Consider the following 27519-nt stretch of genomic DNA (forward strand, 5'->3'; position numbering starts at 1 on the left):
ATTGCCAACTAGATTCCCAGTAGGCAACCCAAATCAACACAAAACCATGCGAGCAGTTAGCAGTATACATTGGAACATTGCTCCCCTCTAAGTTAGGCGCTTTATTTCTCCTCAAGTTCCATCAACCACGCCGCTTTCCTTCCCGCCACGTATTTTACGGTGCCCACTGTCAAAAATTTTGTCCCCGCCCGCTGAAAGTAATGACATTTCTTCCCCGCCCACAGTAAATATCGATATTTTCTCCCCGCCCGCTGATTAGTTTTGAAATTTGCCCGCCCGCTGAAAAACGTCGCACGAACACCTTTTTGCACGAACAGCTTAGTTGGCGGCACCCGAGGGTAGGGGTGTACGCCGAAAGCTAACGAGAGCAGCAATTAACCAGCGCTAGCAAGGGTTGAAACGTCACCATCACCTCATTTGATTTTAATCAGATGTCTAACATACTTTGCCCCCCCCCCCCCCAAAGAAATGCACAAGACTTTGGACTTGGCCCGTGTGGACGTTTTTGTGTTATCTATGATATGTTTGAGCTGATATTATTGCTGTTCAGGGGACATTTTTGACTGGTTTCTTCTCATTGATACACACATCAAAGCGTAGGCGTCATAGGAAATATGCAAAAAACGAAAGCATTCTGAATAACTTTCGTTCAAGATTTCTCTGTAAATGGTCATTTTACATCAAGTCGTTGATGGAAAAGATATTATTTTGCCATCGTGAGTTGTTCGTTTCTTATTAAAATTGATCGGGCAACTTTTCTGTATTGGCTTTTCTGCATTTCGTGTCACTCACAGCCATTTCAAAATTAGGTTCGAGTCTTGACATTTTCCGCAGATCTAGTCTTTTTAAACTAGTAAAATGAATTGTTTTAGTCATGATTTGTATGTTGGTATGTTCACCGTATTTGTTTGTTTGTTTTGGGTTTTTTTACTTGTTTGTTTTAAATGTTTCACATGGTCGCGCGCATGTAACACGATTGGAACTAATTTGGGATAATTGGATATCGTTAATCAGCAAATGTAAACGCATCTACTTTTCCTTTTTGCAATTCACTTGTTATGTGTGATTTTTAATATCTCTACTTTCAGCTATATATCACGTATCACTTTTGATCAATTTGAACAATAAAAAGATCCAATTATCCCAAATTACTTCCAATCGTGTTATAATGTGTGCATAGGCAGCCAGCTGGCCGGTTTTGAGTAAACCAGAGTTATTTCTACTCACACTATACTAGGTAATTTAAAAGGTGTATAATTCTCAGGGAACAGTCGTGACAGCTGTTCACAACTGCCCCCCCCCCCCGCCCACCGGTTTTCCACTCTCCCCACTTCCTGCATGGAAACATTCCCGTTGCCCCTCTCACATTACAAGAACTAATTGCCACATGATCTTACCCTCCTCATCGACTCCTATGCTCCTCACCTCGAAAGCCGAATCCCAATCTGAGCTTTCTTCCCAGTTACCCGCTCAGCAAAAGGGAAAAATCCCCGCGCCCGCCACTGATGACAAAAAGTACGCCCTCCCGTAAAGAAACCGCTTACGAATACTATTTTCGCAAACGGCATTCAACCGCTGTGTGTCTCCGAGTGTGCATGTGTTTTATAATCATGGCTTTATTCTATTCCCCTCTATTGTAAACTTCAAGAAAATAGAACGAAGCAATGCACGACCACAGGGTATGCAGGCAGTATTCGTACAAGTTATGAATGTGATCAATAAATGTCATGTATTAAACTTTTTGTCATCATACAAGTCTTACCTGTGGCGCATGTATGCCCATTACTGGTCATCTCTGAAAAGTATTTCAAAGAAAACAGTTTATATTTCTTTATTAACTTCCCTAATGCCCTTCATTAATTTGCTCTGCCGATCAACGCTGGCGGGGGTGGGGGGGGGGACTTACCACCATGACCGAATAACTGGTTAGCAGCTCATAAGGTCCGTCTTTCACCTTATGAGCTGCTAACGAGTTATTCGGTCAGGGCGATAAGCCCCTGCGCTGGCGATCGCCAGAACAAATTAATGAAGGGGATTGGGGAGGGTAATTAAGAGCTGTAAACCGTTTTCTTGAAATACTGTGCAGTGATAGCGAGGGTAAAGTAATACTCACAAGCGCGTGCGCCCTCAATGATATTTTGTCGACACAGAATCGTCTTCCGAATCGGGGAAAATTGCGAAGGAAATGGTTTTAACTTCAGTCTTTTTGGCCGAATTTTCTCAAGTTAATGTGCCAGCAGGCAGAACAAAACGACGACAAACCGGAGAAAGTTGTAAATGGAAATTTAATGTACGCTGTCATGACTTGTTCGTTTCTATCGTGGTTTTTTTTCAAAAAGCAAAACAAATAAATAAACAAACAAACGAAAGAACAAAACATGAAGATTGCAGGCGAATATGTACTTAAGGTAGAACGCGCCGCCTCGGGGACAGATATTCGGACTCTCAAACTTGTACAGTTCTTTTCTGATTTACCACTTGTGGGGGTTCATTTCAAGAGTGGTGAAAGAAAACTTTGTATCGGCTTAGTTTTTTTCGAAATTCGAAAATTTTATTTTTTTTCCATAGAGTTACCACAGGAATACCGACCATTTTGAATTTTGAATATCGGTAAAGCTTGAGTAATTTCCTTCTCTAGTACTAAAATTTGCATGGTTACCCCCAATTTTTTTCTTGATTTTGGAAGAGAATGGTTAAAAGATACCTTAAGGCCAAAAAAAAAAAAGCTGTTCAACGGGCGGGATGACTTCAAAGTTGGGTAGGTAGGTCGGATTTTGTTTTGATTTTTTTTGGGTTTTTCTTAAACAAACAGAACATATAATATAAACACTTTTTGCGTGTTTCATGCTTTTTCTTAGTCACATAACATATACTGGATATGTTGTTTAGTACGTTCATGATTTTTTCAATTTTTTGTTGACATGGGTTGGTTGTCTCAGAACAGCTTCTTTGCCTTCACTTCTACAGTTCAATCTACAGGTGCCGCCAACTGGTAAATTTCATGAATTTCTCAAAATCATCACAAAACCTGTTTTTAAGGCTGATATACCGATTTTTCTTATTTTTGACCCTGACCTAAAACTTGGAGGGGAAAGTGAGAGCTGTTCGTAACTGCCCTCCCACTGGTATACACTGAAAATGTGCCTTCCACTGAATTTTGATGCCCACTGCCCTCCGGTATCTACAGTCTGCCCGCTCCCACTCCCCACAACAATTCAAGCTCCCTGCTGCCCTCTCCCTACAACTGAAATTCCCCATTGCCAACTAGATGCCCACTATGCAACCCAGATCAACACAAAACCATGCAAGCAGTTAGCAGTATACCTGGAACATTGCTCCCCTCTAAGTTATAGGTTCTATTGAGCACGCCGCTTTCCCCTCCCTCTACGTATTTTCCGGTGCCCACTGTCAAAAATTTACTCCCCGCGCGCTGAAAGTAATGAAATTTCTTCCCCGCCCACAGTAAATATCGATATTTTCTCCCCGCCCGCTGATTTGTTTTGAAATCTGCTCTCCCGCTGAAAAACTTCGCACGAACACCTTTTGCACGAACAGCTTCGTTGGCGGCACCTGAATCTAATGGAGTTAATTTCTGTGTTGGTGTAACCAGCGGTATGAGCACGGTGCATTCCAACCAAAACTCGCGACTCAGAAACTGACGGGTCAGCCCCGGGGATGTCCGGGGTGACGTCGTCGAGCGAGGGGAGCGAAATTAGACCATTCGTCCTGTGTCGAAGTCAAACAAATATCACAAGGTTGACTCGTTGTGCATTCTCGACAACGGAAACACATGCAAATCATGTCCGTCCTGCAGTGAGAACTGCTGCTTACAATCACACATTCGATAGGAGAAAGCCATGACGAAAATCGGAACGAGTGATGACTCAAAGAACAATAAAGAATTTTCAAGGAACATTGAAAATAGGAACACTAGAAAATATAGACTGTACAACCACTCGGACGTGAAATAAACGCCGGTGAAACAATACAGTACAGAGTGTCTAAGCTATACGGAACACGTGGCGTAATAGTTTATTTCCCACGGCGTATTAACCCTGCCCTTCACCTTGACCAAATGTTTGTGATGCGCTTCCACCTTTACTCTTCAAATCATAGCCTGTATCACTCAAGTCAATGTTATCGAAAATGTGAAGGTCATTCATCTTACAGACAGATGTTCACTGAATAACATCTCCGCGTTTCTTCAGATTCGTAAAGATTTCGGGAAAAAAAAGAAAAATGTGGAGTGGTCCAAATATGGGTCGGTCGGGCCCGTTGAACAGATAATTTTTTTTTCTCGCCTAAGGAAAGTTGAGCAAAAGTTTAACCCTTTCACTTTCGAGGCGCATACTACCTTCAGGAAGTTGATAACATTTTTTTTCGATAATTTCAGTTCCAAGGAAGGAAAATCGCAATTAAATTATGACCCGGTTAGCAAGGACGTCTACAAAATTACATTGTAGGATATTTTAGATCAGAATTTAGTGGATTGGTTGACAAAATAAAGAATTCGCAGGACAAAATCGATTTTAGTGTAGGAATTGATATTCGGAAACATAACGTTCATTTTGGTCTTGTAATCAGCGAAGGTGCGCCATGAGTTTTGTTGAAAAGTACGTTTGCGAAACAACCCCCTACCCGTAGTCTTTGTATGGAAATGCAGACTTCTGCCATTGTTGAATCCGAGATATGCCTAAGGCACTGAAAGAAGTATCTGATTGCAGATACGCTTTTTGAAGGTCACGCACGGAAAATATGACACATACTTCATTCGGTTACTCAAAATGGGGAAACGATGCGACATGTATATCGACAACTTACAAAATGTTTCTAGTGAACACCTATGACCTGGTCATGAGGGCTATAGCGCTCGATTATAGGCAAAAAAATAAATAAATAAACTGTGCTGTTCCGAAAATAGGGTAGGTAGGTCGGCAGGGATTTTTTTCCAAAATATTTTTATTTTTAAATATGAACTTTTCAAGGGTTCAGTGCGATCAAACACTGGTTCCAGAAAAACGTATCATACATATAAAGGAATAAAAACATAAAAGACGTCCTCGTTCAAGCAAAAATCAAATGCCAGGTAACGAACACGTGATTTTACGGTTTTTTTCGTTCTTTTTTTTTACTACCGTGTTTATGTAGCTCTAAAAAGTTCAGGGTCGGCAGGCAAAAAATAGGGTAGGTCGGGTTATCGGAACAGCACAATTTTTTTCTTTGGCCTTACCCCAGGGGCCTTGCGTTATACCAGAAAAATATCGCTATTTCTAGAGGTAGAAGGCAGTATAGCGATGTGTTTCTCGTAACACACGGTACGGCCACGAGGGATAATAAACGGGTGTTGTAGCCCGAATAAAGACCACGTTATAGGTGTTTTATAACTCATTACATGCCCATGCTCTTCTATGTTATTGCTTTGATGCACGGGCACTGAAACGATACATTAACAGAAGTTTACTGGGCAATCGTCCACAGCGGCTACAGTAGTGCCAATTCTTCACAAAAAGAAGAAAAAAATGTCCTTAGCATACCATAAAACGTCCTTGGTTCCACTTGAATCCTAGTTGTCAATGAGCTTTTCAAGTTCCTACGCTGCTGATATCGAAAAGCTTTCTGTTTTAGTCAGAGATTCGTTGCTCAATCCCGGGCGCCCATCATGCTCTAATCACCCGCCATTGTTTCAAAGCTGCAGACGACACCCAGCATATAGTCACGTGACCGGGCACTTTTTCAACAACTATTTCCGGGGAGCCCTCTGACGTCACTTTTTTCGAACCATTAGGAACTAGTCGTACTAGTATTTATTCTCTCGTCACGTGGCGTGTTCTGGCGAATTGCGACACGGAATGAGCAGGTGGCGTGTTATAAAGATTTCTATCTTATAGACTTACACAAAGTTAAAGTTGGGTGTCCCCTACCTTACAATCATGGCCTGATGTGCGACAGAGCATCGCCGATTGGCAAAGTTTTCCCAAATAAAAATTGCGCTGTCTTTCACTCGGAAATCTCAAAAAAGTGGAGCGCTTGGACGCAAAAAAAAAGAGATTCACTTCGGCATTTAATTTCATTATTGATATATTTCTCATATCTTTGTTGATATTGTAATGCAATCTGACGAACGGAAGGGGAACGGGTTCATGAACATGCGTGTAATCATTTTGACAAAGCAACGCTGTGTGCTGTTCAGTTTCAAAATAAGCCAGTCCGAGTGTCTATGAGTGTGGTAAAGTAAGGAGATAAGTATTTTGAACTTTTAATGTCCCCTGTTACGTTTCGGAATATTTAAATTGGGTTAAAAAATGAAGTCTTTCTTTATTCAGAGCTAAGCTCAGGTTACTAAGAATAATATTTGCGTTCAAAGTTTCCGGCCACCCGATTTTCGTTTTCAAACCCGTAGACGTTAAGTTTTTTTCTCAACTGTCCGATAACATGTGACTCATATGCGATAATTCTAATTTCTCGAAGTCAGCAAGACATAAAGATCTAGCTTTCTCGTCATACATGACGGTTTTTATTTTGGCCAACACGATCTATCTTTTCGGAGACCTAGTTGGAAAACCGCATTTATTTTTCAATTTCTTTTACTGTATACAGATCCTCCACACGGACGCAACATATCTACAAAACAGCGCCGCTCCTCCTGTACGTATGTCAGTATTGTTTTTTTTTTCTCCATAGGTGATGGCATTCCTTTTAAAACACATTCGCTGGCACACCGTGTACGTGCAGAAACGCAGGATCTCACGCACTGAACCATATAATAGTCACGCACAGGCTGCATTTGATGAATATTGACCACCGCTCGGTTAGGGTAGCCTCTTTCTGGGAACACAGTACGGTGCAATTACTGCCTGACAAGGAGTCTCCCATCGCATGTTATCATCAATGTCATCTCAACACCCATAAAACGCATACATGCAAATCATTTATACCGACAGGTAAATGATTGACACGGAATTACCTGTGTTTAGTTCTTACTCATCCACAGTAGATTAAAGTTCAACTCTGGTGCCATCGGGCTGCGGTGCAGTGTTAACCGTTAACGTTCAACCATATACGAGGGCATTGGACAAAAAGTTGCGTGCCTGTCTACCGCAGCTCTGCGTTTGATTTGTGAAAGACGGGCGCAGACCGCGCTTTTTATACATCGAGCGATAAATTTAGTCTCAAAGTTAGAAGGCACTTGATACGGCCATTGAGAATTCGGCGCACGTATACTCCCGCCGTGACTAGAAAGCACACGTAGGCTTCGTGTTTGGAAGAATTCATCTTCCTTCGCCCGACCCGACCGGGGATTGCTGACGTGTGAGGTGGCATACGCGGAGACACGAAATGGCTCGAGTTAATGCGCTCTGTCAGCTCATCAGCTCCATTTTATCAATCTTGCTTGGATTTTCCATCGTACTAGGTCTCATGTTCGCGCATTCAGGTAGGTACAGATGATCTCGTTTCTCTATAACGCCTGTATCTCTTCTCTGTCGGTGAGTTGTAGCATTGTCCCCGAGGGAGAACGCTGGTGCTGCGAGGACGCGGACGGCGCGGCACGGCAAGTTTATTTTGACGATACACCGTCATGGTCATGACTTGTATGTGTTTCTGGGTATACAAATGGCAATATCAGGTCAGGTCTACGAAAATAGAGCGTCCATTACTATGAACACTTCTAGTACATGGCAATATTGTACTGCGAGTATGTTCATCGCAGGATTCGGGTAGGATAAATATTAACGCAACGAATGCCGACAATATCCGAAAATGGCCGAGTGGCAACTCTTGGTTCTCAAGCACACCACCATTATTACGGTACGGAGTTGAGTGTTTTACAGTTTATTATCTGTTATGAGGTGACCGCTGTGAGAAATCAGTGTTCCATCGTCCAACCGCACAGTCGTCCTATCGTTTAGGACAGTTTTGTGGCTGGCACCAAAATAACCTTTGCACCCGGGTATACTTGACGAGGTTTCAAAATCAAATACGTCCACCGTTTTTGGTAGAGTAACCGTGATATGTCTAACACCAGATAAGCACAACAGGAAAGATTTTTAAATTTGCCGTTTTAAAAATACCTTTTCACAGTCTTACCCATTTTGTAAAATGTATTCGAATTGTATAAACTTGGTGGGGATAACGGGCACAACATTTTCTAACACTTTATAACCAGATGCAGTCGTTATGGTGAAAATGGCGCCGCGGTCCAAAGATCTTGCAACAGTACACAATATGTATTGCTGAAGATATGGCTTTTCTACAGGTTGACAAAATATTCGTAAAATATAATAATAAGCTCAAGCGATGAGTACCACATATTTGTACTATAGAAAACAGTATTCATACAATACATGATGACGACGATGATGATGATGATGATGATGATGGGATGATGATGATGGTGATTGTTTTTGTTGTTGTTTTTGTTGTTTTTGTTATCATTATTATTATTATTGTTGTTGTTGTTGTTGTTGTTGTTAGTCCAGTAATGATATTACTACTAGCCGTAGCAGCAGTATCTCCATCATCGCCCTCCTCTTTCAACCCATCATCACCTCAAACGGGACAGCATCTAAAACTGGCGCCGAAATGCAACAATATTTTACATCAGCTAATTGACTAAGCTTACTAACAGAACCTTCAAAATAGTATAAATATGTATGAAATATGGTTATGGATTGAACGACTGTGAATTTAGCACAAATATGAGATGAAGTCGTTGATGCAGAATAACATTAAGCGGAAGCAAGTGGCATAATTGGTTGTTATTCCATTTAAACAGTTTAAGCATAGGACGTTACTGCAAGTGTAACTTGTTGTAACCTTGCACCGTTTACTAATTGAAGAAAGTTTCATCACCTAAGTGTACTGTTCACATACACAGCACGAGGGTTCTGCTAACGGTTGGGACTTATAGACATAAATATGGGAATATTTTATGCAGTGTTTTTGAAAGTTAAGCAGAGAAACTATACGTTACATATAGAACTCTAAAGTCGATGTTTAGGATTTTAAAAGAATCCCCCAATAAATTTAACCATATCGATGCCAGACTAGTCAAGCCTGTGAAATTTAGAATTTTGATGATATGAATGAATGGTGTGAATCTGCAATAATGAATATAGTTCTGCAGTGTGGTCCGCAGCCTACGTGCAACTCGACATGACATCTCGAACAATGAATTCCCCTTTACATAGGCGTGTCACGATGAGATCATTGAATTCGTCCCCCGGTTGACCTCAGCTTGACCTCTCAGTGTTGCTAAGATAGAGCTATCGATCTTTGTGCAGAACAGTGGCTGTTACAAAGACACCAACATTTAAAAAATGTGAAGATTCGATTAACAACTGCAAACTTAGAGTGGTTTGGTCTATTTTATGAAGGTTGCACGAATACTTGTTCAAAAGTAACTCTGTGCGCTATTATAGAATGTCGTGCTGACACTTTATACGTCCACACAGCTTTGAAAAGAGCATTAAACGACAGTCTGTTATAAACTAGGGCTTTATCAGATAATGGTTTCAGAGTGTTTGCTTCCGCGTACGGAAGTCCACATATATTGAGTCTATCAGTGTCTCTCAGCTTTCGGAACGAGAATAAACTCATCAGAAGGCCGGTACAGATGGTTGATAACAGGCGGATACGTCACACGTAAAATACATCTGCACAGATCTGTGAAGGCAGTATTACACGTTGAATTGGTTGCCATAGCATTAGGAACGTTTGTTGTCGTGGAATGTCGGTCTGCTGTACCGGTTGTTTGAGCAATCCAACTGCGTCAAAAACCGATCTATTTTTATCTGAAGAGATACTTCTGTCCTCTGCGTTCGTTAGAGTGACAGCATGGCCTTTGTACGACATGTAAATATTTTCAGGTATCTTCCACCAGAGGAGCGAGCAAATCTGGAACCTTACTTCACAAGGTCGTTACTGAAGGTCATAAGACTGTGCATAAACTCCCCACTTTCACGCCCTCATGTTCGAAGACCAAAAGGCTTATTTCATACATGATACTGCATCAATCGTCACACTAAACAAACGTATAGAAATATATCTTGAAGCAGGGAAATTGTTGTAAGCTCCCAATGTTTCCTTTCTATGCTTGTAAGCCAGCTGCGAGAGAGGCCCGATTTCCGTTCATTTTTGATATATTTTGTGAAATAGATCTACAGTTCCTTGTTCCACTCCGTAATCATGTCGAAATGCGTCCTTTGAAATTGTCCATACAGTCCGTATAAGTATACTGTCTGATGTAGTCTTTGGAAATGCTAGACTGGACCAGAATTCATGTTTCAAAAGCTACGGCATACTTTGAAATATGTGAATTATGTTAAGACCAATATGTATATACATTTACGGTAGAATGCCTCCCGGGAACAGATAGTCGGACTCTCAGATTTTTACAATACTCTTCTGGTATACCACTTTTGGGGTTCATTTTAAAGCTCTTGGAGTAATGTTCACCGTCTTAGTTTTCGAAAATCGGAAAAAAATATTTTCACAATTGGAGATAACACAGTGATGGCGGCCATCTTGAATTTCAAATATCGGTAAACGGTGACCCTTGATTTTTCATTTCATGATTTAGTAAGAGGATGGTTGAATGTTTTATTGAGGAAAGCTCTAGCCAAAGTTTAAGTCTTGCATACTACCTTAACCACACCAAAGAGAAAAGAATAAAAACATTTCGATTTTCAGAACAAAAGATCAAAAGTTACTTTTCCGTTAATAGGGTTCCGTCGCCCTCTTACATTCTTTTTTATTTCAGTATTTTTCCCCTACTCTTCCAATCAATTACGCTGAGTCATCGGCCATGTGACATGTCAGAGGTCACAGTGCCTGTCTATGCGATGTACAAATATTTAAATGTAAAGAAAAAACTGTGTTGGAAGGGTGCTCGATCATATCAACTTGTTGCCAGCATATATCAATAGGGCATGTATTCATTAAACTTCAGCAAAATCTATACAGCTTTGGGCGAATATTTTCTTGGGTCCCAAGTGATTGTCAATTAATAATTATCAGATATACGAATCAATTAGATAATTTAATGTCCATAAAATTATGGACACCAAAATTTATCACTAAGGACTCCTTGTTTGCTATGAGCAGTGTGTAAGTGTTTAAACAGTGTTCGTCCGAACAACCTATCTTTTCAGTCTATCTATCATATCAAGCAATCTGTTTATTCTAGATTGGTTCAACCGTCGTGTATGTGTTGCCATGTTATCAGTCGGTTGGTATGATTTTACGTTTTAATATTAACGTATCTCTGTGTATTTTTTGCGTATGCCAACCGCACTCATCATGATCCACACTATTGGTCTGCAAAGACTGATAATAATCTTATACATTTTTCACTGCCGTCCTTGCGAGAATACAGAAAGGTGCGAAGGCCCCGCGCATTCATATTGATAGGCATACGAAACTTGTCTCAAAACCAAAGGCGATTCAATTCAAAATGGCCGACAGATACTTTTCTTGCCATGTGCAGTATATGCAATTTGGCCAGTTTACTTGTGTTTGCAGACCGCCAAACCAACCAGATTCTAGCCTAAACCGTGTGCATGCGTACTAGCCAAAATATGGATCTTATAGGATTCAATTAGAGAGAAATAAAAGAAATATTTGAATTTTAGAATTATGTGTCCCAAATTGGAAAACCTCACTCTGAGTCATGTACCATGCAACATAAGCATATGATAAAACCGCTCAACTTTGACCTTATTTAACCTCTGCTATCTTACAGGTCAACCTCCATTTGATCCAAGCCAAAATCACACCGACCATTGGAGTCAGGGAATGCATCATGACGTAGACCATGTCCATAGCGCCGGCCATTAACGTCACGTGACTGATTGCGGTGCGGGACACCAAGGTTGTGACTATGGAAACATACACATTTTAATACCTAGTACCTGAAGATTTTTCGCCATTGAGTCATGACTGGAACACGTGACTAGCCACAATGTGAGAAGACGGCAATGTGCCTCACCTGAGAGATTATCATAGATTCCAGAACAACTACGTCATTGACTTGAAGAGAAGTTGCTGATCAAAAAGCCGATATAGTAATTATTGCTGGTTGTTTTAAATCGATATGGAAAAATCTTGAATATCCGATAATTAATGTGTAAACGAGATCTTTTTTATGCAATAAGCGATTTTAGAAATCACAACGTGCAATCTAAATAAGAATTGTCCTTACCTACGCATAATTTAAATTGATTTGAAATATGGGAAGAATATCTTTAATATATGACATCATATTGTTTTGAAAGTGTTATTGTTGATTTTTTGACTTAGTTTATAATTTTCATTGACAGACTTTTCTCTCTAAAAATTGCCTATAAGTTTGCCCGAGTCATTATTACACGCATTTGGTATCGTACTCTGCCCTTCATAACTTTTATAAAGAAGTTCAACAAAAGCAGAACTTTTTATGTATTTTTTTTTGCTTTCCATTCACCAGTGTACGAAAGGTGTATACACAGGTTATTGATATAAATTGTTTTTATCATTCTGCAAAATCTGTGTATGACTGCACTACTGTTACCATAGTGGCACTTCTCATTTTCTTTAAGAAAACATGGCAACGCGAAATTACAATTATGTTGCTATAGCTGATACGAATGTTTTAATGTTTAAACCTCGTAAATTCCGCCAACATATTATTATTAGAAAAATGCTAAACGCCATTCTGTTGTTCTGTCGAAATTCTTATTCGCTTAGTGACATGTAGGCTAAAGGTAGCTAGTCGTTGACCGAACTTTGGCCCAGTTGTCTTTTCTGACGTCACGGTGTATTCATCTGCAAAAATCTCATGCAAGATTGATTTTTATATATATATATCATTGTTCATTTGAGAAAATTATAGTTTCCAGTTTCTCGGATAAAGAAGTAACGTTTCATATAGTTTTAAATTTTATGCGAATCAAGTTCTCGTCGGGGCGGATTATTCTAGAATTTTGAAGCGTACTTTGTGCGTTACGACAAGAGCGCCCGCAACGGTGGCTTCTGTCACTATCTAGCCTAGCCATCAACGATACCTCAATTACAACGGAACTCAAAAGTGTTCAAACCGTCTTTATCGAAATATATCTTCCGTCGAAAAATCATATTCAGCAAAGTGTAAACAGTTATATAGGAAATTCCTGTCATGTTAATATGTTTTTATGTTGTAGGCCTGCGGAACTTGCAGATATTGTCATCAGCAGCATTCACATGACCTCTTCCCAGATTTTCTTCTTCTGTCAGTCAGCTTTGTACGATCTTGCAAAGTTCATTTGCAAAGTTCATTTAGAGACCAATGCTTACAGAATTGTTCGCATGTGAAAGGGAGAAGTTTATTTTGCTGCCTTTTCCATGACTGTCAATTTATGAGATTCCATTGCTATGCAACTTGCCTTTAATGTAAAAAAAGGAACCATCTCTCATTTCATACAGTAGTTTTTCTTCAAACAACTTCGCAATTCATGGACACCAGAAAAGTTGTAATGACGGATCAGTATGCCAAATTTTGAAAGGCAGACGGCTCAAACGACGAATACATAGTATTCCATGAGGCCCCACACTCTGAACCTGATGCTAACATCTTTTTTACACTTCATTCACAAGATGGTGCATATTTCAGTCAGCTTACGCTGGAGCAATAATCTATAATGTCCATCCTTTCTAACAGTTATTTCACCAGAGAGTGTCAGATTTGTGCTTGGATTCTAGAGTATTTCAAATCAAAAGATTGATTATTAAAATCCATTATTTATTTTGAATTTCTAGTGTTTTGACGTTGTGATTAATTATCTTGTGAGTGTTTAAGCTCTTCGCTAGTATTGTCTCATCTGGCAAGTCCTCGGTGTCGATTGTTTGAAGACACTCCATTCACATAGCCTAGTGCTCGCCAAAATGTCAATGAGGTGGTAATGCATGTGATCTGTATGTGTGTGCTTTAGTAAACCAAGGTTACTTGTTGTTAGCTATACACCAGGTAGACTCAAAGATCCGTCGTTCGAGGGCGCTCTTTAGGCTCCCTTCTCTTAAGCGCCCTCGAGCGACGGATCTTTCAGTCTATACATCAAGTATAGCAAATTTAAAGCATTGAAAAGGGGCAAGCAATAGGGGCTGCCCGGCTTACTAAAATTAAACACGAATGTGTATAAAATAATTGAACAAAATATCCAATCTATCATAGACCACAAATGAAAAATTCAACCACAGGTATGGGCTCACGGATGTTTCATTGCCCCTACCGAAATGTCGGAGAGATCACAGTCATCTTAATGAATCGATGATGTGAGCGATCACGAGGTAAAGACCTACCTCATTCCCGTTAACCGAGAAGAAATTTAGAATAGCTCTATTTTGTATCACGCAAAAATAATATTACCTTCAGCTTGTCAATATTAAGTTCAACTCTTTCCTTCTTTGTAATATTTCGCGGTTTGCAAAGGTAAGGTTTGACTAGTTAAACAACAAGCAATGAGGGTAAGAGGGTTCATGACCTACAGTCGACGAGACAGTTGTCGCATGTGAAGGAAATCCTCTCGCGTCAAATCAATTAAACTCCAGTGGTGAAAATCAGCTTAGTAAATGGAGATCAAGAACAATAGGTATCCGGGGGATGATTTTCTCCAAGGAAGACGCCCTCAACGACAATCATACAGATATTTCGAAAACCTTTACTGCCGCCACTGAGTTGCACTCTACACCGTGACTATATTTTGTCATTTGTTAGTCTTGATGTGTTTCCACCACTTTCATCCTGTTTATTTGTTAATCCCAAAAATATGTGGCAATATTTTTCCAACACACCCCGTTTATGTATATCTGTATCCAATGTTATTTTTATTATTGCCACTTATAGCTCCCAGTGTTGTTTGTAGCGTGGTTTGGTAATATCGGATGAATAAATTTGCACGTCTACTGATCTGGTTGCATATTTTCTGTTTATTCTGTATGTATGTATGTATGTATGTATGTATGTATGTATGTATGTATGTATGTATGTATGTATGTATGTATGTATGTATGTATGTATGTATGTATTTATGTATGTATGTATGCGTTTGTGTGTCTGCGTCTGTGTCTGTGTCCCTCAATGTATGAATGTATATCCTAAGATGATGATGAAGAAGAATTTTTTTTTTCGCTTCTCTCTCAGAAAATACATATTAAAGGTAAAATGCGCCTCGGAGACAGATCTTCGGACTGCCAAACTTTTACAATACTTTTTTTCTACCACTTGTGGGGGCTCATAGTGAAATCGATTTTTTCCCCGATAGAACTAACACAGGGAAGGCGGCCATTTTGAAATTAATGTCGGGTATTTTGTTTGTCTTGTACTACATTTGCTCGGTGACCCATTATTTTTATTCTTGATTTCGAAAGAGAATGGTTTAATGTTTCCTTGAGGAATATTTGAGCAAAAGTTTAAGTCTTATAATTTTGAGGCGCGAATTATCTTAAAGCCTCACCAGCTGTAACTCTTGAAGTTTGTCGACCTCAAAATATCTTCCTATTCTCTCCTGGTTTTCTCTGAATTCCACCCTTTGAAGGGATATGGGCTTTTACTGCATTGGGAAACCATTCCCAGTAAATGTATACGTACACCTAAATTAGTACATTCTCACAAACTTATTTTAGCTTAAAAGTAAAATCATAAAAATAATGCTACAAGATACAGCTAGTGGGGCTTTAAACAACGTCTCATGTAACATAAGTAGTTCCGGAGGAAACATGGACAACTAGTCTTTGGTCCCAGCTAAAACATCAAAGAAAGCCTGTTAGATTCCACCAATGTCGGCTGAAGTCGAACGACCACGGTTTCAAACTGACACAAAACAGACGCAGAGATAACATGTGTGCAACTGGTCAGCTTAAAATATTTTTATTGCACAAAATACATTCGACGAACAGTGAGTGATATGTATGAAGTGTTAAAACCCATGTCAAAATGTTCCTGAACGTTGAGAGAATACTGAAATACAAGTCTTTTAATAAATTACTCCAGCTTTTAAGACGGGCTTATCATACAACATTTTACAGTGTTGCCTATGTGTGTCAGATTACTAAACTTTTAACGTGCACTTTCGCGCCACTTTTTTCGTTAGTGGAGTGACGTGTTTCTTCTAGCCTAATTGTGCAAAATTACATTTTTGACCATGAAAGACATCGGTCGTTTGAGTTCCAATATTTTAGTAAAATTGGCCACTAAAGAAATCATCGATTACACTTTAACTACACTTAGTATCCGAGGTAAAGATGCTGGTAACACTATTGGAAGCGTACACTTAGGAATAAGCTCAAAAGCGTACAGGAATTACACTTATCGCGATACTGACACAGCGCCCTCTGTGTTATATATGCCGATAGTTTCCAAATACTCAATAAAAATATTCGGAAACAACTAAAAAGCAATAGGTGTCACGAGGGAAAAAACTTTACATGGTGTGTAAATCTCTTGTTCCACACAAATTTTGAGCGACATTGCTATCGGCGGGATGACCAGACCAACACCGTCTGCGGTGTTGACCTTTTTATCGGGACAAAGTGTCTAGCGTCTGTACACGGTTTGTTGTAAATGGCTGGTGGTGAGTGTGTATATATCACTACTATGTGTGTGTTGTTCAACTAAATACGTGTATCTAGACCACTCAACAACGTGTAATTGTTGCGTATACTATAGAAATACTCTCAAAACGCTCAAAACGCAAATCATAATATCTAAGAACATAAACGCTGCGCCTCTAAAGGGCCTAGGCGCTACATATCACTGAAATTAGTATGTGCAGTAATTGATTTTATTCTAATATATCTTGCTAAAGTTATCCAAAATCCACGTCTTGTATTTAAAAAAAAAGAAAATTGTTATTTTCCCCCACAGAGGTCGCTCAACATTTTTTTTCAATAGATAATCCCTGCCGAAGAAGTAATTACACGTCATCTCCGAGTCATCTTTCGTTGGTGTAATATTCATGTGACTTTATGGATTTCATGGATAATCTTCTAAATCAGCAGGTTTCTTAGTTTGTGGGTTGACCAAATGAGCGCCCTCTATTTTCCTGACAACATTACTGTTTTAAGAGCCGAGAAAGCTGACATTCCGAAGAAACAATAATGTTCTCACGATTGTACATCAAAAATATAATTCTGCTCATCGTTCAACGATCTTTCTATTTCATAACGAGACCAAAAGAATACTGGAAATGGCATTTTAGATCCTGCATAAGAAACAAAAGGATAAAGGAGAATAATTAATGAGCTGTTAGTTTAGGTAGGTAGGTAGGTAGGTAGGTAGGTAGGTAGGTAGGTAGGTAGGTAGGTAGGTAGGTAGGTAGGTAGGTAGGTAGTAGGTAGGCAGGTAGGTAGGTAGGTAGGGAGGTAGGGAGGGAGGGAGGGAGGGAGGGAGGGGGAGGGAGGGAGGGAGGGAGGGAGGGAGGTTGATAGGTAGGTTGCATGAATTGGTATGTATATACGGATATATAAGTATACATTGTGCGAGCATTCATGCGTGTATTATTTAACACGAAAAATATCAAATGATACATACGTAATGTAAATGAGATAATACCAATGAGTTTATGACACAGAACGGTAATTGGGAGGATTGTGTCTTTGACGTACAAGAACACCAGTGCCGGGACGCATGACAACTTTAGCATTACAATAAGACAGAAACATATACACTAATATATGGGGCACAGGCGACCCAATAAGTACTACTGAGTTTTTCAGTGTTTTCTCTATCATTTTCTCTTCTTTCTTCATGCTCTGAATAATCGGAATAAATACAATAAATGGTTTATATAACATAACCTAGCCTCTGTGACTCTTTATTTATTTTACACTCCATTACAAGGACGTATATCTCTCATACACACATGCTGTAATTAATTAGTCAACACAACTAATTATGCTAATCCGTTGACTTATCAGGGATTTTACGGGTTGGTCAACATCGCGAAAGATAGGAATGGTTACTAAAACGGGAAGGTAAGAAGCTCTCCTGAAATGTGTCCAGAAATTACCAAATTGCGGCCAGTCATGACCATTTATCCAAAATCTACTGCAGCCAATGTATTTCGATGGCCGAGGGGAGCCAGCTACTCTTATTTCAAACGTTTAAATGGTCGCGAACAGTGCAAACCCTGCCAGTGCCTTGCCTGCAGTTCATGGCATGAGGACGTCCGTAAAGCAGGAAGTCGGAAGTTGAAACCTTTGACCTTTACGTTGTTTATATGTGGGCAAACTTGTAAACATATTTCCCAGGGACAAGCCTGATTTTGACTAGGGTCAAAGTTCGTGTGTGTTAAGCGTGGTTCTCTCAATCGGGTGGTGTTGCTAAGGTTTTGTCTGCCCACCGTCCGTGGAGTGGAGGGACGGTGGTCTGCCTAATGTCTGCTGTGCGTTCTCGATAATTTTGCTGTATTTTTTCTCACAAACATTGGAAATTCGTTTAAGTTTTAAGAAACATTTCGTTCATGTAAGGAAATCATATAGCAAGTACTTCTTGCGCTGGTGCAAACTCTACGAAATATTATGATATCAACGATGTTTTCCATGATAGTTTACAAGGTTTCTTGTCTAAATTCGCGGAAATCATCAAGAATATCTAAAAAATACTACACGTAATTATGACTACATTTTGTATGTGTAGAGGTGTTGTTTGCCGTTCCGAACGTATGTTCTACACGTACGCGACGTATGGTTATCACTGATCAGCTGACGATGGAACGTAATTACGTGTAACTAAACTTCTCCATAACGATATGTTACCGGCAGACATGGAGATAATAGCGAGTGAATAGAAATGACGGTGACTGGTTTAAAAAATTCACAGTGCTGGTAAAAATTCTCACAGGCTTCTTAACGTAGTGGCCGACATCATCGGTGATGTCAGTTTGTGTTTCGATGTTGCGAGGTCACCGCTCAGGTGACTTTAGAGACGGGCTACACTGAGCCTCGTCAATCGCTTGTACGCCAGAAAAAGAACGGTCTGCGAGTAGCCATGACGGAAAAAAGCTGGAAAAACGGCGATAGCTTGGTGATTTTCGAGCGGATTTCTGGTAGTGGTAGGCTCCTAATAACCATGTTGTCGATGAGTGTTGGCAATTCGGGTGGAAAATATGGACCCAAAGCTAGCCTAACAGTATAAACGAAGTTTTATAGCCCGTGCGCCGCTTCTTTCGGGAATTTTGTGCACTAACACTGCATAAGGCACGATTGAAAATCGATGAATTCCTTAGACTAGTAGCGACCATGGAGCTAGAAACTAGCTCTATGTAGCGACAAACTCTCTTTTACTATGCGAAAAAAGTAACCGGCGACATTAACTCTTTGACGCCGTACAGTCATTCTAGTCATGAGCTTGGTTGCTACCGTACACCAGAAAATAACCGACTTTGACGTCAAAGGCCTGTTGCTGGTACGTACTTTGAGACAGAAAATAACGATATGTTACCGGTAGACATGGAGTTAATAGCGAGTGCAGAGAAATGAAGGTGACTGGTTTAAAAAATTCACAGTGCTGGCCAAAATTCTCCAGTGTGTGCTCCTGCTAATGTGTCACCATTGTGCCTTGAATCACGACGCGATTTGTAAATTATACTTGGTATATCATAGACTCTCTATTCTCGAGAGTCTATGGTATATACACTCCCAGAAAACGACGACGTGAAACATACATCTATATAATTTTGTTGAAAAACTCATGAAACGGCAACTCCGGCGATCTTTTTCTGCTTGGTCGGTCGATACTTTCTGGGTGGCATTTGTTACATGGAGCAGGACCATGTCTGCTTAGTTATGTTAGAATTTGGCGCTTGGCAACGAAAAGCATGCGCGTTTCCAGTGTTCCTTTCGATCTAACTTCCCGTTTATTTTTGAATAATGAGCAGTGTTTGTTTGCGCATATCATGAATATATAAGCGTCCACTAGGTTTACGGACGTCCTCGGGACACGTTTCCCAAGATCTTCATACCTTCCCCTCTTTCATTAACATCACTATCTTTCCGATGTTGACCAACCTCTGATAAGTCCACGGATTAGCATAATTAGTTGTGTTGACTAATCAATTACAGCATGTGTGTATGAGAGATATACGTCCTTGTAATGGAGTGTAAAATGAATAAAGAGTCAGTAGGTTAGGCTATATAGTCATTTATTTTATTTACTACGATCAGTCAGAGCATGAAGAAAAGGAGAGGGGCTGACTGTGACACAGAAAACTGAGGAAAACTCAATAATAAGCTTATCAATATGTATGGGCCCCGCCTATGTATGGGGTCTGTAATTTTATGTAAATAAGCAAATGATTACCAAAATGCACGAAATATTTGAGCACGAGACCTGATCTTTGCATACGACTTGCCAGAAAAGGTCAAATAAAGCTACTTGCTTGATTTCGTGTTTGTGTTGTTGTTGTTTTCAGATAACGCCCACAGTCGCGTTATGACTGTTGAGCCGATATAAAATGCCATTTTTTTCAAAAATGTTGTTTTGCTCCAGAAAGCATACCTTTCTTCTACGAGGGTCTACCCGCCCTCAACGACACTGATCTGGAGAGGATAGCTTGTCTAGCGGCGTCTCTGAATTTTGATCTGACCGACTCACTCAGCAAGGTTGATAGTAAAGCGTCGCTTGTGTTCCTCTTCTCACTACGTATGAAATATGCATAAATTTATGAGCAATGGCAGAAACGATAAATTATCATTGGCTGTTCCTCGTTTCGCGGGAAAATGTGTCAATGAGATACACAAGCGTGACTGCAACAAAAGTCTACAGAGCAGTATCACTTTTCAATTTTCTGATTTCTGCAAATGAAAATGGCGGCAATTTAAAAAACAGCGGTAAACTCAGAGAACTTTATAACTGAAGCTTTTCCCCATTATTTATTAGCAATTTTTTCTATTTTTCCCTTGGGTTGTATTTTGTTCGCCTACCGCTACACGACAGCACCACGATCTATGCCTGAATCTGCAGGGATTTTTTGTTGTTTGTTTCCCGCTCATGTCAAAACTTGTTCACGTGTCTTGCCGGAAGAGAAATCGGAGGCCGAGGACAACAAACGACGAAATTGTGCCTCTCGAGACCGAGTTTTTTCGAATTTATTGAAACCTTCTTCTTGTAAAATTTAAAAACGGGAAAAATTTAGAATATTCTCGTTCAAAGTCAAGAAGAAAAATCATGGGTGACAAAATTTGGAATGGAGAAACAATATACCTTAAATTTACAGATATTTGAAATTCAAAATGGCGTCTTTACCCCGTGAAATCTCTATGGGTGAAATAACGCTATCGGGTTTTACAAAAACAAGACGGTGGAAACATTATTTACTCCACAAGGTGCACATGTGTTTACAAAAACACTGGATAGGTAAAGAATTGTAAAACTCCAAGAACCTAAGGTTCATTTTACCTTCAGATAAGGCCACATGAAATACGTGAGTTTCCGGTAAAACCTGGTTTACCCTAGAAAAACCCGCCAACCCTTTCACACATTTTTTTGCAATTTCTGAACAATATTGAGTAAATTCTCTATATTTTACCGTATTTCATGTGTCGCAGCCAACAAAAATAAAATAATACAATTTTCCCCGACCTACCAACCACAATTTTCGGAGGAATGTTACCGGAAACAAACGGTTTTCTATATTTGGCCTGAACTCAGTTTAATTTACTGTGAACACCAAGTTATCCAATATAACAACAAGACTCATTGGAAACAGTTGCACACTATATAAGGCCAAAAAATAGATTTGTTCTGGTCAGCGCACGCGTCATTTCAAGAGCTGCGCATCATGTCTTTTTTCTCGTAAAAAAATCTGGGTGAGTCAGACTTTCGTATGGTGGCTGGCCTAAATTCAAAGTTTTTATGATGCATGTCCTAAAATGCTGGAAAAAAACCGGAAGTATTTTGAAGCCAGTTATAAAAGACAATAACTGTTGCGTCACTGGTGCCAAACCAGCATTGTTGCGAATTAAAAAGGGGGGGGGGGGAAGAAAAGAATGTCGCGCCATCGCATCACTTTTGCAGAATGGCAAGGACCAGAAACAGATCTTCTTTTTGGCGTAAATTAAAACAGAAGAAATCACAAATAGAACCATGGAGACATTCTTTGGTGGATTGGTAAAAAGAGGATAAAATCGATGCTAACAGGCATATTAATATTTATAAGAAAACCGTTTACACGTTATCTAAGGAAGTGATGAATTGTCACATTTGTTGACGTCGATACGCTTTTATGAACGTCGAGAGTGATAAATTTCTCATGGAAGGCCGAGTTACTGTTACTTTTGACAAAATATGTCGTATTTTATCTCAATTATTTTGATCTACTCCCCAAAGCATGTCTAAATACCGAGTGTTTGGATCATAAACGGGTACACTGTATATGATGTTGGTAATGACATATTTATATTTGTTTAGAACTTAAATCAAGTCCGGACCCGAATTCAGTCAATCGTCAACAATAACACTACACGCCTTACACATGCACGCATTATTGACGAGCCGACTATGTATTTGAAAATGTTGTAATGGGTGTAGACTAAGAAACCGTGGTTACTGCACGGAATAAACACTGATAAAAGATTGCCAAAAGTTACAATCACTGTAGACTGAAAGATCCGTCGCTCGAGGGCGCTCTCTACGCTCACCTCTTGTGAGAGGAGGGGAGCGTAGAGAGCGTCCCCGAGCGACGGATCTTTCAGTCTACAATCACTGGGCCTTTTAAGGTTTGACGGAAATTCAAACAGCGGAGAATCTAAAAACCGATTTTCTTGAAGAATCATGACTTTGCGTGAGTGGAACAATGACTTGCCACAATGCATTTACTTACATTTCATCGAGGTCGTCATCGCTTCTCTTCCCTTGGCGCTGACGAGCAAGAATTGCTTCCTTAAGAGCTGAGGCGTTGTTGTTGAAAAACTGTTTCCTTAGTTGAGAATTCATGAAGGCATCTGCGGTGACGCGCTTGCTTCTGTAACAGTATAAAGAATTGAATAATTTCAAATTGTTTGGAAGCTGTTACTGGAAATAAAATATTTGTTCGATTGAGATAGGCGGATCCGACAAAATGAATATGATTAGCTATCTATCTGATTGTTTGATACAGAGATCTCTGTTCTCCCACAAATGTTTGTAAAAAGGATGTCGTATGTTTCATCGACATGACTGTTCACTATCATTCCGTCCCTCATGTGACTTGTCACGTGTTAGCAAGGTGAACAGTTGTACTTTGCTTGTACAGAATCTCACTACCATGGCAAACATGTACTTTGAAATTTATTAAGTTAGATGTTTGGTTGATACATACATTGTATTTACAATTTATTGGTGTGATAGTATTTTTAAGGGCCAATATATGGGATGACATAGGCAAGGGTAATCGATGGATCACAGATATGAATATGACAACAGACAGACTTGATGAAATATGATTTTCTCTCTTCAATGATATGACCTGGGTGCATGTCCAAAAGTCTGGTTTTTTTGTCAGCTAAAAAACTGTCGTCAGGCTGAATGCTCTGCTAGGCTAAATGTAATTTGAATCTCTGGTTGGTGACTCAGTCACACGTGACTTGGTACTAATTTGCATAATCACGCAGTTTGTTGAATACTTACTGTGGGACTCTAACGGATAGGTCGCCATATTGTTTCCTCAGGTTCTGCAATATTTTCAAGAAAGCCTGTCCCCGTAGATTAGACGCTCCTTGTGACATTATTTGTGAGTTCAGGGCATCCGCCATTGTTCTCTTCTCCCTGCCGCAAACGAAAAGTTTTGATAATAGCAGAAAGTCGTGCAGGCGATCAAGCAGATCATGTTTAACAAAATATTCCAAATCGCCAGAGCACAAGTATGGAAAAGACTTAGAGGAGGAATTCCCCAAGTCATTATTTTCACGTTTTTCTACATGTGGTTAAATTCTTTTTGAAGCCCTAGAAAGGGGTCTACAAACATTTTTTATGAGTTCACATATTCTAAATAAACAGCATATGAAGATTATATGACGTCATTGGCAATATTCAGCATGCTTTTGACAACATGTAGTCACCGTGAGTCAAACTTGACGCGTTGATAGAACAATGAAAGCAAAATTCAAACGACAGACAGACGTGGTGAACACAGGATTGTTCGAAGACATTCGTAATAAGTATATGTAAATAGGAGATACAAGAAGAAAGGTAGAAATACGTGTGATGAGTGTTCCTTTTGCAACATACATGCACATCTTCAAATGCGCATTGCCACGTGGACGGATAGTGTAGGTCATAAGGTACCACAATGATATGCAAAGATGCATGGTTGTATAGAAATGTGTCGAAGATTTGAACTGTGATATGCAAATTAATGTCTGTGCAAGGAGACAAGTGTTAACCTTATTTGTGTTGCAAAGTACTGCGCAGCCGTGTAAATGAAGTGACAATTCATTCATCAACCAGTGTTTGCAAGTGACATACATCATAGAATCTTATCTGCGTGGTACAGCTCGAAGAATATACATAGGATGGCGAGAGATAGAGGATAGTTCATTAAGAGACACACGAAAATGTGACGGCCTGGTGAGATGTAGGCGAAGAACTGCAAATGTTAGACGTTACAATACAACTTGAAATAAGTGAAGCGGATCACGTCACTAGGGTCAGATTGGCTTGGAGGGATTTCGTCTGCAACTTTACTGTAATTTGTGATCAACTTTTTTAGACATTTGTAAGCACAGGTAAAGGGAGCAAGAATGTTTATGCATTGAGGTGGATAATTTGAAATGTTATCACTTTGTACATTGATACCGGTAGTTAAAACGTTGATCCTTTGACACAGTACGTTGCATTTCAGAGGTTTACGTATTTTCAATCTCCAAGTTTCCTTTCTGACTGATATTTGACGGTATCCTCTTCAAGAAAGACAAAGAAAAGTGCAATGTTGAGTGTGTGCAATGATAGTCTTCGCCTGTTCGGCCATATTGTGCAAGGTATACCCATGATTCCTTGCGGTAGTTCGACGGATGGTCATATGGTAAGTATGGGTCTTGAACGTCACCAGTTATGCTGGAAATACTATTTTGCCGTGCCACGCTTTATCGTGCTCGTATCTGTGGAAGTTCCTTATCCATTTTGCGCTCTTTACGCACTTTCCGCAAAGAATGATGGGTATTGACTGGCCACAGCCTATCAACTATGTGCACTTTGTGGAAGAGACATGTCATAGGTCAACAGGAAGTCACTAAAACATGAAAAGATTCCGCGCTTTTCATCTCACCGGGAAATAGGTTTTCGGTTGTCACAGCATAATGCACTATTGGATGTGCTGTTGCATCATGGCAACTGACAGCTTTGCATTCAAGACCACTGCAGCGAATGATTGCGCGTGAAATATCAGCCGCACTCCGGTGGGAGTCCTCAGGAGGCTAGGTACACCGAACAAACACATGCGCAACAGCGTTAGGTCTATTATGTGCGTGTGTGAAACATTTTGATCTTTGAACGCTAAGATCGAAAAGCAAAGCAGATGTATGCAACAAGTGGCATCAAACGACTGATATCAACGAGCAGCTGTGCATGTTTGAGGTCAGGGTCTTCTTTCATGCCAAATAATTTATTCCAGCGTGCCACGTGACAGCCTTTCAGTGTTGGGTGCAAACGTTAACTAATATATATGAACCTATGACATTTTTAATTCTAGGCAGCCGGGGATAATATTGTTGCGTTAAGACGCCTGACGTTGCTAAATGACGGAAGGAACAGTATGACGTATTTCTACAGGATAACATTAATAAATCTTGAAGCCAAATTAGTCTTTAATGTTATTTTATGTTATGAAAATTGTTTATTCTGGATCTCCGTTCTTCAAAGCATGGTAACATATTGATTTTCGATAAACTTACTGAGAAAAGTAGACAAACAGAATAAGTGATTAAATAAATATGGTCACTGAGACTGGCATATTAGAGTTTTTCCTACATGTTGATATGTGACGACTGTATGGTAGTTTTCTTTGTACAGGAAACTGATTTATCAACTAAATTTATTTGTTTGTACACACTTACGTATGCGTTATGATTTACAATTCAGTATTCCATATGATCGCATTTGTGTACGGACTAAATTCCTTTGACAGAGAGAATTGCACTGTGTTACACCCAATCTTCGTAGGGGGGGGGGGCAGTGAAATAACAGTAAGGAGATATGCTAGTCTCCCTCCCAGAACTTCTGAAATACTGACTTTTTAAACCATGCTTTGTTGACCAGAACAACCAGACGAGTGAGTCGAACAAAGGGTAAGGAATATTTTGACCAGGTGCAAAATTTCAACTGTCGGAGGCTCGCTATATTACTTACTCTTCGGGAAAAGTTTCCTCCGTGCTATCATCTACAATGGTTCTTGTGGGCAAAGTCGCGATAACGGATTTTACAAGTTTGATAAAACGGCTGGGGAATGAAGCAATTAAGGAGGATAACTTGTCGTTAAAAAAATAAATTTTGGAACTAATATTCATGCATTCGAAAAGCAAATTAAGAGATTTAAATAGTCTTACATAGGTCAAATGTTCATTTTACATTATTTAAGAGTACGTTTTGCCAGTTTTCAATAGCTCTGTCACTGTCGTTAGGATAAGTTCAGTCTTATTAGCTTTTGTTCTCAATTTTACAGTGTGCATGCACGCACATACAATACCCAAATGTGCGATATTAACGTAGATATTCATTTCACTCAAAATAGTAAGAGCAGAAACTTCATAGGATTTAAGTGGTATTGTTTTGATATTTGAATACCCTAATATTTTCTGTGTACTTGCAGTACTAATAGCAAGCAAGCAAGAAATATTACATGCACGCATGCTATAGTCGATACAGTTTCAAGAAAAAGGGACTTATCTGCGCATGCGTATTACTTACGCACGAGGTTGGGTAATGTCGCCGAATCGGGCTTGTAAGTTTTTAACTATCTTTTGAAGAGCCTGCCTCCGCATCTCTACAACAATATTGTGCATTTTTGTTGACATCAAGGCCTCTGACTGAACTCGTTTAGCTCTGATGGGTGATTGGTCGACGGAGAATTGAGACGAAGAAAGTTAAGCCTTTGTCAGTTTTGAGGTGCAAGGCGACATTGGCAAAAATTCAAGAGGTTAATGTAACAACAGGAGAAGCGTTAAAATACCGGGAATGTTCAATAAAGAAAGAATTGGGTGCATTCCGCGGCAATTTTGGGTTTATTTTACAGCTTTACACCAGCAAAGTTAACATCGCAATTTAAAGAATAGAATAAAAATTACAATGTTACAGAAATAAATATTAATAACATTTACTTTTACAAATCAAAAGTGTTTGCCACTATCAGCGGGTGTTACTAACATAATGTAGCACATAATTTTGTGAGAGAAGGTTTGGATAACGCAAATAATTTTTGAGAGAAGGGAGGCAAAGACCCTTGAGAATACCGAGGGTCTATGATGATAGAAGCAAGGAATTATTACGTAGCGTAGAGCGTGACACCGACGGCGCTGTTTCATAAAATGTTCCATCTTGAG

The 27519-nt window shown here is 39.6% G+C and overlaps 1 protein-coding gene and 1 long non-coding RNA gene across 10 annotated transcripts in view; one reads left to right on the plus strand and one right to left on the minus strand.

Moving 5' to 3' along the window:
* Positions 1-6732: 6732 nt before the first annotated feature.
* LOC139138352 (uncharacterized) lies at positions 6733-13763 on the plus strand. The gene is made up of 2 exons (XR_011553590.1): positions 6733-7432; positions 11741-13763. It is a non-coding gene; the product is annotated as an uncharacterized lncRNA (long non-coding RNA).
* A 3013-nt stretch (positions 13764-16776) lies between these two features.
* Positions 16777-27519, minus strand: part of LOC139138360 (uncharacterized) — a 54997-nt gene continuing 44254 nt past the window's right edge. For 7 of the 9 annotated variants that reach the window (XM_070706752.1, XM_070706717.1, XM_070706759.1 and 4 more), the window contains 4 exons: positions 23615-23752; positions 22830-22970; positions 20507-20646; positions 16777-17210 (listed from right to left, as the gene is read on the minus strand). In XM_070706752.1, coding sequence (XP_070562853.1) covers positions 20514-20646; positions 22830-22970; positions 23615-23752 — 412 coding nt within the window. In that variant the 3' untranslated portion in view covers positions 16777-17210; positions 20507-20513. The remainder of the gene's footprint in view (positions 17211-20506; positions 20647-22829; positions 22971-23614; positions 23753-27519) is intronic. The other 2 variants (XM_070706767.1, XM_070706737.1) reach the window with 2 other exon arrangements.

The sequence above is a fragment of the Ptychodera flava genome, chromosome 1 (assembly GCF_041260155.1).
Source record: "Ptychodera flava strain L36383 chromosome 1, AS_Pfla_20210202, whole genome shotgun sequence".
Taxonomy (NCBI): domain Eukaryota; kingdom Metazoa; phylum Hemichordata; class Enteropneusta; family Ptychoderidae; genus Ptychodera; species Ptychodera flava.